The 16537-nt window shown below is 45.4% G+C and overlaps 1 protein-coding gene and 1 long non-coding RNA gene across 2 annotated transcripts in view; both read left to right on the top strand.

Annotated features, from left to right (window-relative positions):
- Positions 1-10556, top strand: part of LOC150020669 (germinal-center associated nuclear protein-like) — a 45744-nt gene extending 35188 nt beyond the window's left edge. Inside the window, exons 21-28 of the mRNA XM_090272462.1 lie at positions 1383-1641; positions 1856-1953; positions 2875-3265; positions 4381-4638; positions 5086-5215; positions 6839-7042; positions 8794-8944; positions 10256-10556. Coding sequence (XP_090128588.1) covers positions 1383-1641; positions 1856-1953; positions 2875-3265; positions 4381-4638; positions 5086-5215; positions 6839-7042; positions 8794-8944; positions 10256-10411 — 1647 coding nt within the window. The 3' untranslated portion in view covers positions 10412-10556. The remainder of the gene's footprint in view (positions 1-1382; positions 1642-1855; positions 1954-2874; positions 3266-4380; positions 4639-5085; positions 5216-6838; positions 7043-8793; positions 8945-10255) is intronic.
- A 3985-nt stretch (positions 10557-14541) lies between these two features.
- On the top strand, positions 14542-15954 carry LOC150020668 (uncharacterized). The gene is made up of 3 exons (XR_016509599.1): positions 14542-14662; positions 14962-15130; positions 15908-15954. It is a non-coding gene; the product is annotated as an uncharacterized LOC150020668 (long non-coding RNA).
- Positions 15955-16537: the final 583 nt, after the last annotated feature.

The raw sequence follows: 16537 nt of genomic DNA, 5'->3' as shown, positions 1-16537 counted from the left end.
CTTCTAGGATATTCTTTTTTTTTTTTAAGTATATTTTATTGATTATATTGTTAAAATAGTTCCAGTTTTTTCCCCTTTGCTCCCCTCCGCCCAGCACCCCCCACCCCAGCAATCCCCCCCCACCTTCTGGGATATTCTTACATCTTTAAGACATGTGCTTTCCTTCTCTTTTTTTTCTGTTCTCTTTTGAACCCCTGTTAGACATATGTTGGATCTCATCAGGTGGTCCTGGGAGCTTCTTATCCTTTCTATCCTATTTTCTATCTTGCTTTTTTATATTGTGTTCTGGGAGATTTCCTTGGCTTTATATTACAAATGTTCTATTGAAATTTTTATTCCATATATATTACTTCCTTTTCTTGTCCTTATCTGATATATCACCTTGTGAGTATTTTTGGACATATGATCTTATGTCTCTGAGGAAATTAGGATTTTTTTCTAAGTTTTCTTACGTTCCATGCATAATTTGTTTCCTTTGGGTTTCTTTTTCTTTGTAATTACAGTGTCTTATGTTGGAGGCTCTCCTCAGACACCTTATTTGAAGCTGTCTGCCACATACCCAAGCGAGGCCCTAAAAGGCTGGCCACAAGCTCTGTATTTGGGGCAAGCCATTTTTTGGGGGGGGGACCTTCAAGTGTCAGGATCTGGGTATCTGTTCTCTGGACTGTTTGGTTTCTCTGGACAGGCCTCATCCTGTCTCCTAGGGCAACTGCTGGTGCTTTTAGTGTAAGGTAGGGGGTGGCCAGTGCCAAGTACCCTCCACTGTGCCCGGGGATGCTCCTGTATTTGGATCTTCTTAGGATGGGACAGACCCCTGCCCAGGGTACCTGTTGCGCTTAAAGGCCACCTGCAGGTGGGTGTTATCAGAAGTTTCCTTAATGACCTCTAGGGCCATTGCTCTGTGTGTGACTCATCCCCTGGGGCCCTGAACCTGCTCTCTGGTTCTTGGTGCCACAAGGCCTGGATGCTCTGGGCTTTTGCAGGGTCAGCTGGCCTGGGTCATTTCACACCATGTCTGTAGCGCCTCAGGTGTAGCTTCCTCTGCTTCCCTCAACCCAGTGATTGTTTCCATCTCCACACTATTTTCTAGAAATGGGTTGCTGATGGCTTGCCCCCCCCACCCCCTTTTTTGTCATTATGAACTTAACTTTTTATAACTGTTTAAGGGTGACTGTTAAGATACAAGTAACAGGCTCAAACACAATTCTAGCTGGAGGCTGAATTATCTGTCGATGTGGCTGTTTCTGGCTCTAATTCATGGCCTCATGGAGGGAGGCTTACTCAAAGTGCAGTGCAGTTTGGCTGAGCTGGCTCTGGGGCTGACATTCACCGCTGATTTGTCCCTTGGTGTGTCCATCCTGATGGTCTGGTTGCTGTTCCAGGTAGCCCATGGTGCTCTCAGTGACGGTGCCCTTGATGCCCTGGAGATACAGAAAGAGCTTCTGGGAGCCAGTGGGCTCATGCTGCTGCTTGCCCCCAGAATGAAAGATGAGGACTTCACAGAGGAGGACGTGTACTGGCTGTCTGCACTCTTGCAGCTCAAGCAGCTCCTGCAGGCCAAGCCCTTCCAGCCTCCGCTGCCACTGGTGGTTCTCGTGTCCAGCCTGGGAGGGGACATCATGGAGAAGGACGTGGAAGATGGTTTGTGAAGGCAGTCTCATTTATGAACCAGCATGTTCAATAAATGGGTTGAGCCCCGGGTCTGAGGAAGTGCTGGCAATGCGATGTCAGGAGTCGGGGCAGCAGCCACTGTGGTGACGGGGAGCAGGGCTGAGCAGGGCGTGTGACGTGAGTTGTGTTCGTGCATCTGCAGACTGAGCAGAAGACAAGTGACGTCCGTCTCTTTCTTCCCAAGGTCTGATGCTACAGGATTTGGTTTCAGCTAAGCTGATTTCAGATTATACCATTATTGAGATTCCGGATTCCATTAACGATTTACAAGGCACAAAAAAGGTAAAGTTTCATCATTTTTAAAGGTCGAACTACGTATTTCAGTTTTTCCCTTTTTGCTCTATCTTGAATTTCATGTATATTGTTGCTTGCATTTTTAAATTTTATATTTGAAAGGTGACCCTCTAAAAATATAAGCAGAAATAAAAAATAAAAGATAAAAATTTCTCATACTCCTACTATCTGAAAATCGTTCGTGTAGTATTTTTAGGGGTTTTATAGTTAAACAGATTTAAAATACGACCATTCATGTCTTATACCTGAAGGTCAGGTATATAAATTATTTTTGGAGCATGGTTGTTCTTGGGATATATGAATGAATAATGTTATCAGAAATTTCCTTAAAAAAGGAAGTCTGGCCCTGGCCAGGTGGTTCGGCTGGTATACCAAACGGTTGAGGATTTGATCCCCGGACAGGGCACATACAAGAATCAACCAATGAATACATAAATAAGTAGAACAATAAATTGATATCGTCTCCTTAAAAATCAGTAAACATATCCTTGGATGAGAAAAAGAAAAAGAAAAAGAAAAGGAAGTCTGTGCTGACAGTTACATTTAGAGAAAGAAGTGCCAGGAATTAAATAAAAGTAACTATAGGAAGAAAGATAACTACAGGATGTGAGAACATCCAGGTTAGTCCTTCCAAGAACTGGAAGGTGTGTTTTCCTGTCACCGTGGTGGAGAAGATGTGCAGGGCGGGACTGGGAACCACTCTCCTAGTATCCCTGCTGTTTGGGTTTCCAAGGCCCTAGGAGGCCAAACTCCACTGCAGCAGAAGCTTTGCACCCCTTCCCAGCGTGGATGAGAAGCTGGTGCTCTGGTGGCACCTGCTATGGCAACTGTGGGAGGGAGCACCTTCAGGAAGCTCCTGAAAAGCAGCATGACTTGTTTAAGTTTCTTCCAACTGTCTTTGCTTCTCAGGTTTCACAGGCCGTCCAGTGGCTGGTCTCCCGCTGCCCCTGTGCCCTTGACCTTTGCTGCCAGACCCTCATTCAGTATGTGGAAGATGGGATTAGCCGTGAGTTTAGTGGCCGGTTCTTCCATGACAGAAGAGAGAGGCGGCTAGGGGGCCTGGCCTCGCAGGAGCCTGGTGCCATCATTGAGCTGTTCAACAGTGTGCTGTACTTTCTGGCTTCTGTGGTGTCCTCAGAGCAGCTCTGTGATCTGTCCTGGCCTGTCACCGAGTTTGCTGAGGCAGGGGGTAGCCAACTGCTTCCTCACCTTCACTGGAACACCCCAGAGCACCTGGCCTGGCTGAAACAGGCTGTGCTGGGCTTTCGGCTTCCGCAGATGGACCTTCCGCCCCCCGGGGGTAAGGTCTCATGCTGAGGGGTGCTGGCTGGGGATGAGGATTGGGGCAGCTGTGATCACCCATTTGGGTTCTTACTGTAGTGGCAGTCGGGCAGGTATTGGGCACTGGTGGGAGGTTCTTACATCTTCTACTCTGTGTCCCTTGCCCCATTCTGCATCCACCTGCACCTGCCTTTGGATTTAGGAGTCAGAATGAGCTAGGGTTTTCGTAAAGTGACCGTTGGCCCTTTGCCATCAACAAAGCAGTCTGTGGGTATCTGCTGACCCCTGGGAAGAAGGTGGCCTGTGGTGTTGGGGGAGCACTGACCCCAAGGCCTGGAGTTTCTGAATGGATGGCAGGTCCTGTCCTGCCTGCACCACAAGTATGCGGGTGAAGAGTGTGGGGACCATGCAGTCCTGTCCCCACACTGCTAGGTCTGGTTGGGTCACAGCCCTCAGTGTTGACTTAAAGCCAGTGCTCCTTTGTCAAGTCTGTGTTGTGGCTCTGCCTGTGCCAGCTGAAGCCTTTGGGCTGTTCTGTTGCGTTCTCCAGGTCTCCTGGGCTGGTCATGGATGCTGCCCCTTCCCTTGTTGATGCTGGTAAAAGAGAAGGAAGCTACTTACTGCTTATGTGGCACAGTACAGGGCCCTAGCAGGGCCACTTTCCTTTGGGCCACATGGCACATAGGTCTCATGTGCCCTTCTAAATTTCAGGGTGTGGTCTTCAGTAGGTCTAACAGATGCTTATTACTGAAGGAACCCAAAGGGAAGCAAAGTGTACAGCACAGACCCTCTGTGCTGTGAGCTAGTCAGTTTTCTAAGAGAAGCCAAGACCTCATGTACCAACCTCACCTGGGTCCTTGTTAAAGTACAGATTCCTGGACCTGTACAATCAGAGCCCCTAGGGGGGACCTTTAGTCATGAGTTTTGTCTAGGAAGATGGGTCCCTTGTTGGGACATGGGGAGAGAGATGCTCTTTCCTGAATAGCTATGGTTTATTGTATTGAGATTTGAGAACAGACTCCTCAACTACACAGTTACCTTCTTCTAAATTAATAGAGAGTGAAAAACATTTCATGTAGATTTCCACCTATACTTTGGCCAAACCTTGTGACTCACAAGGTGCTTTCTCTCCAGCTCCCTGGCTTCTTGTGTGCTCCATGGTCATCCAGTATGCCTCCCAGATCCCCAGCTCTCGCCAGACACAACCTGTCCTCCAGTCCCAGGTGGAGAACCTGCTCCGAAGAACATATGGCATGTGGAAGAGCAGGAACCTCTCCCCTGGCTTGGGGGCAGGGCCTTCGGTTGCCGACATCCCCTGGGACGACTTCATTGCCTTGTGCATCAACCACAAACTGAGGGACTGGACGCCCCCCAGGCTTCCTGTCACATCAGGTAGTTAAGCACTTATCACTATGAGACTTGACTGGTCTAATTTCAGCAAAGAAAGTAGTTTACTTGATGTTTGTTCCTTTTCCTGTGGGTTGTCACCCTTCCTTTTCTTAGGACTCCCTCCTTTAAGCCAGTGACTTGAAGGTGACTTGTAAACATTGGGAAGAGCTAAGACAGTTCCAGGAGAACCAGGACTCACCTCTCTGAAATGGGCTCCCTAGGCTGACTCTAAGTTTGAGACAATTTTGTAGCTCTGAGTAGTCATACTTGCCATGAGCCTGTCTGAACCTTGATACTTGGAGCATGTTTGGCTCAAATGGGATTCACATAATTATGTGACTTTAATTAGAGGAGCTTGTCCTTAAATCATTGAATATAAGCAAACATCAGGTGTTTACTTATTGCTCTTTTGATATTCTTTTCTTACTTGTTTTTGTATTTTTTTCTCAGAGGCACTGAGTGAAGATGGTCAAATATGTGTATATTTTTTTAAAAACCATTTGAAAATATATGACGTTCCTTTGTCATGGGAACAGGCCAGAATGCAGACGCAGAAGGAGCTCCAACTGCGTCAGGGATGGTGAGATCTGTGTTCAGTGTGTGTGTCTGTCATCCCTCCACCTAACAGAGTAAACTGTGTTGTTCTCTTCCAAGGTACACAGATAGAAATTCATATCCTATACACAGAATCCAGCCCAGTGTAGGCAGATTCTGACATACTTGAAGAACAGATCATTCCCATGTAGTAGAAACTGTTCTTGACCAAAAAAAGCAAGCATCTCACTTCATTTATCAGATAATACTGACCCTGATATTATCACAACTGGGAAAGTGCAGACAAAAGAAAGCAGACATCTCACAAACTTGGTTCAAAAATACTAAATAAAATGTTAGTACATGCAGTCTTGCAGTACATAAAATATTTCACAAGTAGGCTTTATTCCAGGATAAACAGTACCAACAAGAGAAATCTATTCATCTAATTTGGTGCCATAACAGAAAAATTAGTGATCATTTTAGTAGTTGTTGAAATGCTTTTCCTAAATGTATACCTATTCCTGTCCCCTAAAATTTATACTCATTCCTGATAAAAATTTTTATCAAACTTGGGTAAAAAAATGTTTTTTGCTTGATAAAGCTATCATAAAACTGCCAAAAAAAAATTAGCTTCTTGGTAAAACATTAGAAACACTGAAGTCAAAGCCATCCTGAGCTGCTCCTGATGTCACTGCTGTTTACAGTTGTCCTGGAAATCCTGCCCAGTGCAGGGATTATACAGATGGCATAAGTATTGAAAGGAAGGAGAAACTGTCATTTCCAGACAGTAAAATTGTCAGTTGAACATAACAGTCACACCTTTAGAATCATTCAGAATTCAGGAAGGTGACTAGATAGATCAACCTACAAGGTACAAAGAGCCTTTTTCACAGCAGCAACAAACCTATAACATGAACATAGACTGACCAGGAGAGGCGCTAAACCCCTGTCTAGGTAACTGAGAGCCTTAAAGGTGCAAAGAAAACCTGAATAAACGAGGGGCAGGCTACCCTTGCTGATGGGAGGACGCGGTAATACAAAGTTGTCAGTTTTCACATTGTAAAGTCAGGGCATTTCTAATAAAACCCCAAAATAAGTAATAAAATTTATCAGGATGAGAAAATGTGTAGCAATTGTTGAGAATATTTTGAATAAGAATAACAAGGAAAGCCTGCTCTGCCTGATGTCAAAACATAATAGTAAAGTTACAGTAGGCGAGTGGGTCAGAATAAAATGTCCAGACACAACGGAATGTGACAAAAGTACCATGCCAAACTAGTGGGGAGAGGACAGACACTGGCATCTGCTTAGGAGAAGCTGCTCCACTGTCTCCAACTGTTAGTTCCAGAAGGACTGAACAGCTAAATATAAAAATAACCTTGCTGTAATAAGGGGCAGCAGAGACCTGTTGATAATCCAGGGATGGAAAGTAAAACTCAGAGAGGGAATGCTCCAAGAGCCCAGCTGCTCAGGAGACTGGAAGCCCCCCTCAGGCAGAGGCTGCTCTCCCCCTGAGCCCTGCACCTGACCTGAGGGAAGCTCTTACCATGAGGGAACCTGGGAGTGGGAAGGGGTGGGTCTCAGGCTCTGTCTGCACCTACATCTACTTATTGCCTAAGGAATCCTTTCTCGTTCCTGATAAGCATTTCAAAACATGTACTTACAGTTTGGGAACAAAGTCTCATCCTTCTGCAAACAAGTTTGCCACTCCATTACTTCACATGAACATAACTGGGAAGAGAAGGGCAGAGCGTGGCCAAGAGGGGCAGGTTCCCAGCACGGAGGATCTGATGCGTGGAGCCTCTGCCCAGGAGCTCCTGGCCCAGCGTCTGTCCAGCAGTCTGCTGCTGGAGAAAGAGGAGAGCAAGAGGTAAAGTCCATTACATTCTGCTCATTGTGTCCTTAAGCTGCTTCATGCTTGAAAGTCATTCTGGCATTTCTCCCTACCTTGGACTCATTTCCCTCTCTAGTTACCTCGTGTTTTTGTTCTTTTTACAGTAAACTTAAAAACAGTGATGCTTACTGCTTCAGTTCTTTTTTCCAGTCTTTTCTGTAGCCCCTTTCCGCCCCCCATGTCCACTCTGGTTAGGATCACTACAGCCCCTCACACAGCTGAACTGACCATGAACCCTAGTCTCCAGCACCATTCCACACCTTTGCTCCCTCCTTTCTGGCTCCCAGGTTGCCCTCTCCTGCCCCTCTGGCCATACTCCCTAGGCCACTCCTGCTGGTTCTACCTCTTCCCCCAACTGCCCCCTCATTCATTCTCTGGACCTTGTGTCTGTGACATCTGTACTTCAGTTTCATGGATTTTTAAATAAATTAATATTCCTACAACTCTAGGTATATATCTCAAACCTTGGGTTTTTCTCTAAACTCCAGATTTGGATATCCTACTGCTTCTTGATAGCCACCGCAGGGCTAACATCCCAAATCCATTTCCCAATTTAACCCCCACAGTGGTCTTCTCAGTTGAAGGCAGCTCCATCCCTCCAGCGTCTAGTCCATCCACAAATCCTATTGGTTCTATTCAAAATATATGAGGAATTGGACCATTTTTGCAGTAGGCTGTAGTCTAGTCTTGGCTGAACCTGTGTAAGCCTTTCAGGTTGAAGCAGGGATCATGTTACTCCTTTGCTCACAACCTCCTCTCACTCTGATTCAGAAGGAGAATCCTTATAAAGGGGGCAAGACGTTACGTGCTCTGCTTCCCATTTTCTTTCTGATCTCTGCTCTTTCAACATGTTGGGCAGTGTATAGTCAGGCCTTTGCGCTCCTTGTTCCTTTTGTCCAGGACTCCTCTGCTATCCCGATATCCACATGGCTCACCTTGCACTCACTTCCAGTCTCTGCTCAAATGTCTACTTCTTAGTGAGGCCCTCCTTGCCTGTTCTCCTAGCCCTCTCTGTCTCCATGTTTTTCCTTTGTCTTTGCTTTGCCTTTCTCATCTTCAGACCACATTTCCCTTGTAAATGTGTCCTTTGTCCCCTCAAAGTATAACCTGCTTAGACCTTTTCTTTGTCTGTTTTCAGTGCTATATCTCTGGTACTTCAAATGGTGCCTACTGTTTGTTGGGGGCTTGATAAGTATGTGCTGGAAGAGTGAATGAATGTATCATTTCTAAAAGTAGGTTTTTCTAGGTCTGTATCATTTAAGCAGTTGGACCAGATTGTCTTTCTTGAAAGGACAGTTGTATGGAGTGGACAGCTCTAGAATGTTAGGTGGCAGCAGGATATTATTTTGAGTTAATTTCAGACTGTAAGCAGCTGTCCATACATTTGGGTAATCCATTAAGAGATAAGAATTATAGAAACAAAAATCCAAAATAAGACAGAGAAAATAAAGCAAATGAGAGAAGTACGAGTAATGTTAAGTAACAAATAAAAACAATTGATTTTCGATAAATGCTACCTTTCTCATAGTATAAATTTGGTTTATAAATTAAAGATACCAATTTTTTAAAAGTACATTTCTGCTCCTCAACTGATGTCACAACTTAGTTCTATGCTTAGTAAAAAGCAAAGCTTTAAACAATTTAAAGTATATGTATATATGTCTATATAGAGAGAGTAAAAGTGAAAGATAATTAAGTTCTTGCTTTGTAATGCTCAAATGTTTCAGGTTTGAAGATCAACTTCAGCAGTGGTTGTCTGAAAACTCAGGAGCATTTACAGATTCAACTTCCCTTCCCCTCTACCTTCCTCAGACTCTAGTGTCTCTGCCTCAGGCTATTGAACCTGTGATGAAAACATCCACAACTGCTAGTCCACAGGTGAGAAGAGAGTACATTTGGCATTATTTTAGAATTAAGACATAAAGTGGCTGGCATAAAAGTAATGCTTAATTAATTGTATGATGCTATGATGACCAATAAATTATTAGCTTAAATTATATCTTTTCTTAAACTTAATCTGTCAGTTATAGAGGTCCAACTAATTGAGTTTCTACTTGTGAAATGAATGAATAATGAAATCGAAACATGCTTAAGAATCAAACAAAACCCATCACTGGGCTGACACGCAGTAAGGGACTGAGGAAAATGGCAGGTGATGAGAGTCTTATGTTTATGGGGCACATACTCTCCAAGCCGTGGCATCACCCGGACCTCCCTTTCTGGGATTCTCTTTCCCTGAGGAGGTTAGGTTCACACAAGCCAAGGACCTCACTCAGGTGTGTTCAGCTGGTCAGTGGTAGAGCTGCTTTTCAAAGTCAGACCTGACTTGCTCCAAAGCTCAAGGTCCTTCTAGCTCACCATCCTTCCTTCAGTGGTAAAAGAAGCAAAACCAGAGTTTTAATTAGAGTGATTTAATACTGGACAGGTAAGAAATATGCTCCTGGACTGGCTCTAGGCAGTCCTTCAATAGGGGAGTAAAGCAAATTAAGATGGCATACTGTTTCTATTTATTAGTTTGGCAGACAACTTTTCTTCCCTAAAGAAATTACTGCCCTAGCTGGGTGGCTCAGTTGTTTGGAGTGTTGTTCCTTACACCAAAAGGTTGTGGGTTCGATTCCCGGTCAGGGTATGTATCTAGGTTGTGGGTTTGCTCCCTGGTCAGGTCATGCATGGGAGGCAACTGATCAGTGTTTCTCTCTCACATCAGTGTTTCTCTGCTTCTCTGTCTAAAATCAATAAAAACATGTCCTTGGGTGAAAAGGAAAAAAAAGAAGTTACTATATATGACAAAAATTAATGTATTTTTATTCATTGTAGTATTAATTATACTGCATAGAAGTTGAAACAAAGTGAATATCCAAAGATGGGACTGTGGTTAAGCACTTACAGTACTATGATGGAATAGTTTGAAGCCCCTGAAATTATATTTTATAAAAACGACTGACACTGGAAGTTGTTCATTATAGAACCAGCAGAGAAACATTCATGTGCAGATGATACCAGCTGTATGTATATGTGCCAGAAGAGGCTGGAAGGATATATGGTAGATGCTAAGAGGGGAGTTTGGTGAGCCCAGCATGCCCCTGATGAGGTTTCTAACATGAGCCCAATCTAGTGCCTTTAAAGAGAATATATCTTGGTTTATGGATATTCCAAAATTATCTTTAATTTTTTTTTTCATTTATATAGAATGAAAGGACAGGGGAACAACAGTTGTCAGAGGCAACAGGAACATCTCTGACTGAACGGCTGAAGCACCTGGAAAGGCTGATCCAAAGTTCAAGGGAAGAGGAAATTGCCTCTGAGCTCCATCTCTCTGCACTGCTGGACATGGTGGACATTTGAGCTGAAGACTTGAGAGTGGGAGGGTCTCTCCAGAAGAATTTGTTTATATTCAAAATAATCTTATTCTTGACGCTTAATGCACTGTTGGAAATGTGATTATTAATCTTGCAAATTAAATATTGAATGTCTAAAGAAGTCTTCCCCAGTTTTCAAAATGATAGTCTGTTTCCTCCTGTGTAAGTCTTTGTTATTACCTGTTTTCATGATCTCAGACTGTCACCTACCAACATGCTCTGAGGGAGTTTGCAGCTTACATTTCTGTGTTTAACAACTCATCACTCATTGTCTCAGCAAAGTTGCCGTCCCAGATGTGCCAGACATCAGTGTGGAGGCCCACCCAGCTCACACCTGAAAGAGCCAAGAGTATATGTACATAGTTCTCTGAGGATGTGCATGGGGCGTGTGCCTGGACTGGAAGTGAGGAGACAAGGCAATTGGCTGGAGGTGACAGTAGAATTCCTGGAGAGGAATGCAGGGCTGTAGCTGGGGAGAGCACCCGAGGATGTGATGAAAACCTGGAAGTGCCACTTTGGGAGTATTGCCGAGTGTGGGGATAGGCCAGACCACAGTGAGCTTTGCTGCCTTATTCTGAATGGTATGGGAATCAGCTGTTGGAGCATTCTAGACAGAGAAGTCACTTGTCACATTTCTTTTAAAAATGGCATATGGGGGAAGGTCAGCAACACAAGGCAGAAATCTTTTTTAGTTTCATTTTTTATCCTCACCTGAGGACATTTTTCATTGCTTTTTAGGAAGGGAGGAAGGGAGAGAGAAACATCAATGTGAGAGAGAAGCATCGACTGGTTGCTTCCTATAGGTGCATGGACTGGGGATTGCACGTGTCCAGACCAGGGACTGAACCCCCAACTCATCAGTTATGGGACAGTCTCCAACCACCTGAGCCACACCATCCAGGGCTGTTGCTGCAAGTTTTAAAAATTGTTTCTGTCCCTGTTCTCGAATTTCTCAACATCCTTGATGTGTTTGTTGGTGTGTCCTACTTCCCACCCAATTTATTGTGCTGAGCACTTAGTAGCATTTTTTCCAGTAGTTACTGTTGTGTCACAAACTACTCTAAATATAGTAGCTTAAATTTCGAAAGGATTAAATTGGGTAGCTTTTTCCTGGGATCTCATGCAGTTGCAGTCATATTGATTGGGGCCGTAGTCATCTGAAGGCTTGACAAGGCTGGATATCCAAGACAGTTTGCTTACATGGCCGGCAGGAAATGATGCACTGTTGCTGGGGGCTCAGCTGCAGCTTTCAACCCGGGTGGCTCTATGTTGCCTCACCATGCAGCTTGGCTCCCTCAGGTAAGGTGTCTTCAGCATAGTTGCACTTCTTATATGGCATCTTAGAACTCCAGGTGCAAGCGCTCCAGTGAGCAAAGTGTAAACCCAACTTAAAAAAAATCGTGCAGGATCGCTTCCACTGCATTGTATCGGTTACAGGCGTTTGGTTACAGATTCAAGGGAGAGGCGTAGATCCCATTTCTCAATGAGCGTGAATATTAAGACCACATTTTAGAGAAACATGAGATGAGGGATGTTGGAGGCATCTTTAGAAAACAATCTGTCGTGCTTTTTCAATCTGGATAATTGTCCACCTATTTTGGGAAATTTTTGAAGTTATTTAATATATTCATCCTGTCCACTATTTCCCTTTCGAACTCCTAATGTTTAGATGTTTGACATGGATTGATTTAACTTTCTCTTCCATTTTTTATATCCTTTTTGTCCTACTATCCTAAAGTTTCTCTATTTTATCTTCCTATTCTTGTGACTTTTTAAATTTGTTGTAATATTTTTTATTTTTTACTTCTGAGAGTCTTTTTTTCCTTAATGTTTCTTAGAGAATCCTGTTCATTCAGTATATACTTTTGGAGTATTTACTATATGTCAGGCATTATTTCAAGTGTTGGGGATAAAGCAACAAACAAAACAAATTTCAGCCCTCATGAAGCTTATATTTTAGTGAAAAGATAGGCAATAAACAAAAATATACAAAACATGGTGATAAGCATGGGGACAAAGAAGGCAGGAGGGGAAGTGTGTCAGATGGTTCTTGTATCATGGTACAACATCCTATCTCTGTGTGTTGTCAAAGTCCTCTTCCACACTTGCATCATATCCATTTCTCAAAATTCCATTTTCTGTGTTTTGTTTTTCACGATAAGAGATTTTCCTCAAATCTGACTCATGTTGACAGTGGGGCTCTGGGCTCTTGTTGGGAGCTGTGTCAACAGATACAGCCTGCCTGATGATAGGCTTCCCTGCTTTTCCACTGGATTCCAGCTACCAATGTTTGCAAGTCTTTTTTTGGGGGGGGGGGGGGCATTTACTACAGAGATCCTCCTACTGCCTGAAGCCATATGGCTGAGCATGCAAAGTGGGACTGGGCTCACTCAACTCCCCTGCTTTCAGCAGCCCATCAGCTGTGCCTTGTGCCTGAGTTCACACCTGCTCTGGCTCAACTGCAGGCTTCCAGCCAGGTAAGGAAAAAGATGTACGTCATGCTCCTTATTTAAACTTTATACTAGTTGTCAATTTCTGCACCTTCCTGAGGTTTGTTGGCAAGAATGGTCTCTTTGGTGGCTTCACCCCCACACATAAGTTTCAGCCTTCTCTGGCTTGCTAAGCTACTTATCACTACTTACATTCCTAGCCTCTGTAATTTTGTTGACCCCTTACTGCTACCTCCTCTCCTATTCTTCCACTGTGAATTTTTATTGCTTTTATTACTTTAAGTAGGGTTTGGGTGGGAAGTGGAAGTCAATGGCTGTGTTTAGTATGACATGTTTAACATGTTTAACTAGAATTGCCCTACCCCCTCACTTTTTAAAACTCTGTCACAGGGCCACATCTAATTAATTATCAGACCTCATTTTACAATCCCACAAAAACTTCTGCACAGATCACCATGGTCTTCACTTGGCTTCCCTGACTCCATATCCCCTGTTTCTTTCTTCTCCTCTTTCTGGATACTCTTGTCTCTTCTAGACTGGAAGCTGTTGGTGCCCCACAGCTCATCCTGGGATTTTTTCTCTTTGGAATAGTCCCCACTGGAGCTCATCCAATCTTAGGTTTTCAAACATCACCTAAAAACTGATGACTCCCAAATTCCTCAGTCTAGCCTTGTCCTCTCTCCAGAACGCCAGCCTACTCAACATATCCACTTGAATGTCTAATGGGCATCTGTCTTAACATATCCCCCAATCTAAGTTGAAAATTTCCCCAAACCTTCCCTACTTTAGAAAATGATACTACCATGTGCCCAGTTGTCCATGCCCCAAACCTTAGTCTTCTGCATCTAGTTTATTGAACAACATGGAATTGACAGTGTGCAGAGAGAAGCATTTCTTTTTCTCAGGACTGTCCCTAGAAACTCTTGGAGTTCTCAGATGGAATTTACAGTTTTTTCTTTCTTTTAGTTATTAAAAAAAAGGATTATTATTTTGCTCATAAATGTCAAGTTCGGTAAAATTTCAGAACTCAAACCGCTCCTACTGAAACTTCTTCCCTCCCTTAGCTTGGCCAGACTCAAGAGTTTGAGATGTAAACTGGAGTCCTTATTCCCACTCTTTGTGTTTCCACATGGAGGAACATCCCCTGAAAAAAAACAAAACTTCCAGCCTCTTTTCCACTTCAGGGAAGTGTAAATTAGTGGATCTGGGAGAACAGACAGGGTCAAGTATGCTCAGGCTCCTCGGCTCTTCCTCAAGGGCACGAGCTACTCCCAGCCTCCGGTCCTGCCCTTGCTGTTCCCTTAGTCTGAGGTTCGCGGCTCCCCACATCGGCCTGCCCTCCCGCCTCCTGCGGGGCGGGACCCCCCTCGTTTCTCAGAGCCACCAGGTCCCAGCCGTGCCTGCCTCATCTCTAGAGGCCCGGCTTCATTCCCAGCTAAGGCCCCGCCCCGTCCCCGCCCAAAGGACTCGCCCCTCCCATCCTGTCTAGGTCCGCCCTAGATCACGCCCCAGATCCCTCTCCTCCTCCCACGCCACACCCTCCCAACCCAAGCCCCGCCTCCACCGCAGTGGGGCGTCTCGCGCTCCACCACTGCGATGGCTAGGCACGGCTTGGGGCCCACCCTCGAGGCATTCTGATTGGCTATTGGGGCATCTTCCCACCACGCTCCGCGTTGTCAGCCGAGTAACGCGCCCACAAAGTGTTGCGGAGCCTGGCGGGTGGGCTGCTTGTTTCTGGCTTTGGGAGCAGGTGGCGGAGATCCGACGGCAGTCATGACTGAGGGCACGTGAGTCCTCGCGCTCCGGACCCCACAAGAAGGGAGAGCGCGGTCGGGGCTCTGAGATTGGGTCACAGCGGGAAGGGGGCTTCCAGCCGAGGTTCCGCGTGTGCTGGGGACCGCTTGGCGGGGGCAGGGCCGAGGAGAGACAGGTGGGAGGGGGTCCTGTAGCCAGAGGCAGCAGTGGCGCTGAGAACGTTTCCATTTGGGGAGATGAGGATAACATCCTGCCTGTGGGTTGTTGGAAGTGACACCTCTGGGCTGCGACCTAAAGAAGAGGCAGGATGGCCACTCACAATCGTTTCCAGGTGTTTGCGTCGTAGAGGGGGACCCTGTAAGACAGAGCCTGCCACTGACCTCAGCCGCTGGCGACTCAGCAACGACAGGGGAAGGCAGGTGTGGACATACTTTCAAGAAGAGGACAACCCCGGCCGGGGGCAGACTGCGCTGGAAGCTCACTCCTTGGGATTGGACACTGTAGGTGCTCGAGTTTGTTCCTCACTCTTTGTCTGGGACTCCTGCTCCTACCCCTGTTCCTTAGCTAGCAGCACCAAGAACCCACAGGGAGCTTTCAAAAGCTACCTTTGGAGGGTAGTGTTTTCTTGTTAAAAAAGAAGGGGTGTGTAACGTGGGGCGCGGGCCACATGTCGCGAAAGCTGGTTCTTACAGAAATCAATTGAGTTAAAGATAGGGCGTGAGTGGAGTGGACCCCTTTGCTTCAATGCCTCCATCACGAGGTCACGAGTAAGAATCTACTCTAAATTTTTGTCTTTATTCAGGAAAAAATATTTTTGATCCAATGACTTTCATATAAGAAATGCAGCTAGTCAAAGAGTATGCAGTCTAAAGGGGGTCGTCCTGGTTGAGCCCTGGCCTCCAGTCGCTGCCAGTCACTGCGATCCCCTGGCCCCTTGCTGTGCAAGGCCAGAGTCCCAGGTCTGGGTGGACATCAGTGACCCACCCCGCACTCTTGGGCGCTTGGTTTATTTATTTAGGGTGTCTTGGAGAAGCTGAGAAGAAATTTGCAAATATGTTTGACTGGAACGCAAAGCCATGAGAATGTGGAACTGTCCTTTTGCTTTGCTGAGATGTTAGTAATACCATCATCAAAGAGTTTCAGGGTTTTTACTGAAACAGCTAAAACTTTTAAAGTAATTCAGATTCATTATTTTGACTTGGGCTGTCAATGATGAGGGCTCCTTTAGCCTGGCCACTGACCCCCCTCTCGGGACTCTTCTCTTTTCTCCTTTGCAGGGGAATTACTTTAAAGACTTGCCCAAAGCCCACACAGCCCACGAGGGGCTTGGTTTACATGTCACATTCAGGTTTTCAATCCATCTGGAGTAGATGGGTGTGTGCTGTAAATTAGAGATCAATGTTATTTATTTATTTATTTATTTATTTATTTATTTATTTATTTATGCCATGGACATCAATTTGACCCTGTGCCATTTACTAAAGACTCTTGTGTCCCTTTGTCATGAAGTGTCCCTTTAGTGATATGTCTGTTTAGGAGGTTTTCATTTATGTGCTCCCCTGCCTAATCTAATCTTTTCAGTCCTGACTCTGTCAGCGGGAGTCCTGTGGGCCTGCCAAGGGAAACAGTCCCTTGGAGGGCTCCCACTGCTGCTGGGGGAGTGGGGTGGGGCTGCCTGGCCAGGCACACGTGAGTCTCTTCAAGGGCCTTTCCCAGATGGGGCTGCCAGACTCAGCCTCTCCAGCTGTTTACCTTGCAGGGCCGGAGTTCCCACAGCTGTGCTGCTGCAGGGATCTGGCTCTGGGCCCCGACCTCCCATAGTGCCCCGGCACTGTGGCAAAACCTGTGTTAGTCAGGGCTCTCCAGACAAACAGAACCAATAGGATGTGTATACCCAGAGAAAGATG

Source organism: Furipterus horrens, unplaced genomic scaffold (genome assembly GCF_987537825.1).
Source record: "Furipterus horrens unplaced genomic scaffold, mFurHor1.1.pri manual_scaffold_1, whole genome shotgun sequence".
NCBI lineage: Eukaryota > Metazoa > Chordata > Mammalia > Chiroptera > Furipteridae > Furipterus > Furipterus horrens.
The sequence above is the reverse complement of the archived record's forward strand: the minus strand, read 5'-3'. Positions and strand labels throughout refer to the sequence as shown.